Source organism: Amphimedon queenslandica, unplaced genomic scaffold (genome assembly GCF_000090795.2).
Source record: "Amphimedon queenslandica unplaced genomic scaffold, v1.1 AMPQUscaffold_2448_Cont25550, whole genome shotgun sequence".
In the NCBI taxonomy this organism is placed as follows: Eukaryota; Metazoa; Porifera; class Demospongiae; order Haplosclerida; family Niphatidae; genus Amphimedon; species Amphimedon queenslandica.
Genome location: NW_003557217.1, coordinates 1 through 1,297, shown reverse-complemented (window position 1 = coordinate 1,297; position 1,297 = coordinate 1). Strand labels below are relative to the sequence as shown.

Below are 1,297 nucleotides of genomic sequence, written 5' to 3'. Positions count from 1 at the left end.
AATGAATCACACTGTTGATTGGTTAATGGAAAGAGAACAGAATAAAGAAAATCAGGAATGGAATATTTGAATTCCATGCAGCCATCGTCAATCGTACAAAAGTAGAATTTATATTGAGGAACTTCAAGTGCATCAGCGATTAGCTTGTGAAAGAAATATAAATCATTTAATGTGTAGTCGTCTCTGGCAACCTTAGCAATCATTACTTTAGTGCCTGGAACATCAGAAAGACCAAACTCAATTGAGTCTGCAATTTGAACTGCTTGAGTATTGTTATTTTTGAAATAATCTTTTAATTTCTCACGATATGTAGACCACTTCCTCTGTAAATTTCTCTCATCAGTAATGAAAGTATTGACTAACTTGACAACAAGTTCAAAATTGAACCATGAGACGTATTTTCTTAATTCTTTAAACAGCTGATTTATTGTTTTAACACGGTCAAACTCTTTTTCAATTGACTCAATCATTTGGGGTTTATCAAAACGTGGACTGAGTAAAAGCGCAGTAAAATCTTGAATGAAATCGACAACTTCTGAGACATCAATAGAACGAAATGATTCCTTAGTAAAATGCATATTATCAAGGTAAACTCCTCGTAACTCTTCAATCATTCGTGTCAGGTTCTCTGGTGAATATTCAACTGATTTCTTCTTAACGTAAACAACTGCTGAAGACTCAGATTGAGGTGAAGTAGGAACTGGTAGCTCAACAGTTGGAGTAGCTTCTAAAATAATAAATAAAATAATTATTAATTATTGTATTATATTTACCTTTAGAAGATGAAGTATGAACTGGTGATGTAGTAGCCTCTCCACTACTAGTAAGATTAAATTCTTTTGCTATTTCATCAGCTAGAGCTGGATCAGCTCCTCCACTATTACTTTTAATGGAGTTACACAGCATTCTTAATGTAGGGACACCATGACTCTTATAGTCATAGTCCTTCTTTAACCAGCAATCAAATACTTTCCGTAGACAAGTTCTTGGCGGCTTGCCCTCTGCTTCAATCTCATCTATCTTATTAGGGCTCAGTCCTAACAGAATACCAATAGAGTCCCAGCGTCCTGAAAGTACACCAGCTTTTTCCCATACCAATTGAAAATCACTAGAGTACATTATCAATGATCGTACACCATCAATTTTCGGACACTTGTTTTAGGAAAACTATACATTGCCATCTCATGAAACTGCAAAGTATTATAGCAATAGTTATCCTTTATTTGCGTGACAAAACTTGTAGCTCTCGCAAGAGTGCATAGAAAGTTATAAGCTCTCAAAGCGTGGTGTCCGACAA

The 1,297-nt window shown here is 35.2% G+C and overlaps 1 protein-coding gene across 1 annotated transcript; it reads right to left on the bottom strand.

The window, feature by feature from the left end:
• Positions 1-10: 10 nt before the first annotated feature.
• Positions 11-1,119, bottom strand: LOC109593214 (uncharacterized; the record flags this gene model as incomplete). The annotated part of the gene is made up of 2 exons (XM_020008401.1): positions 774-1,119; positions 11-727 (listed from the first exon to the last, which is right to left on the bottom strand). Coding segments are annotated over exons 1-2 (1,063 nt in total), but the record flags the coding sequence as incomplete, so codon positions are not given.
• Between the last annotated feature and the right edge of the window lie 178 nt (positions 1,120-1,297).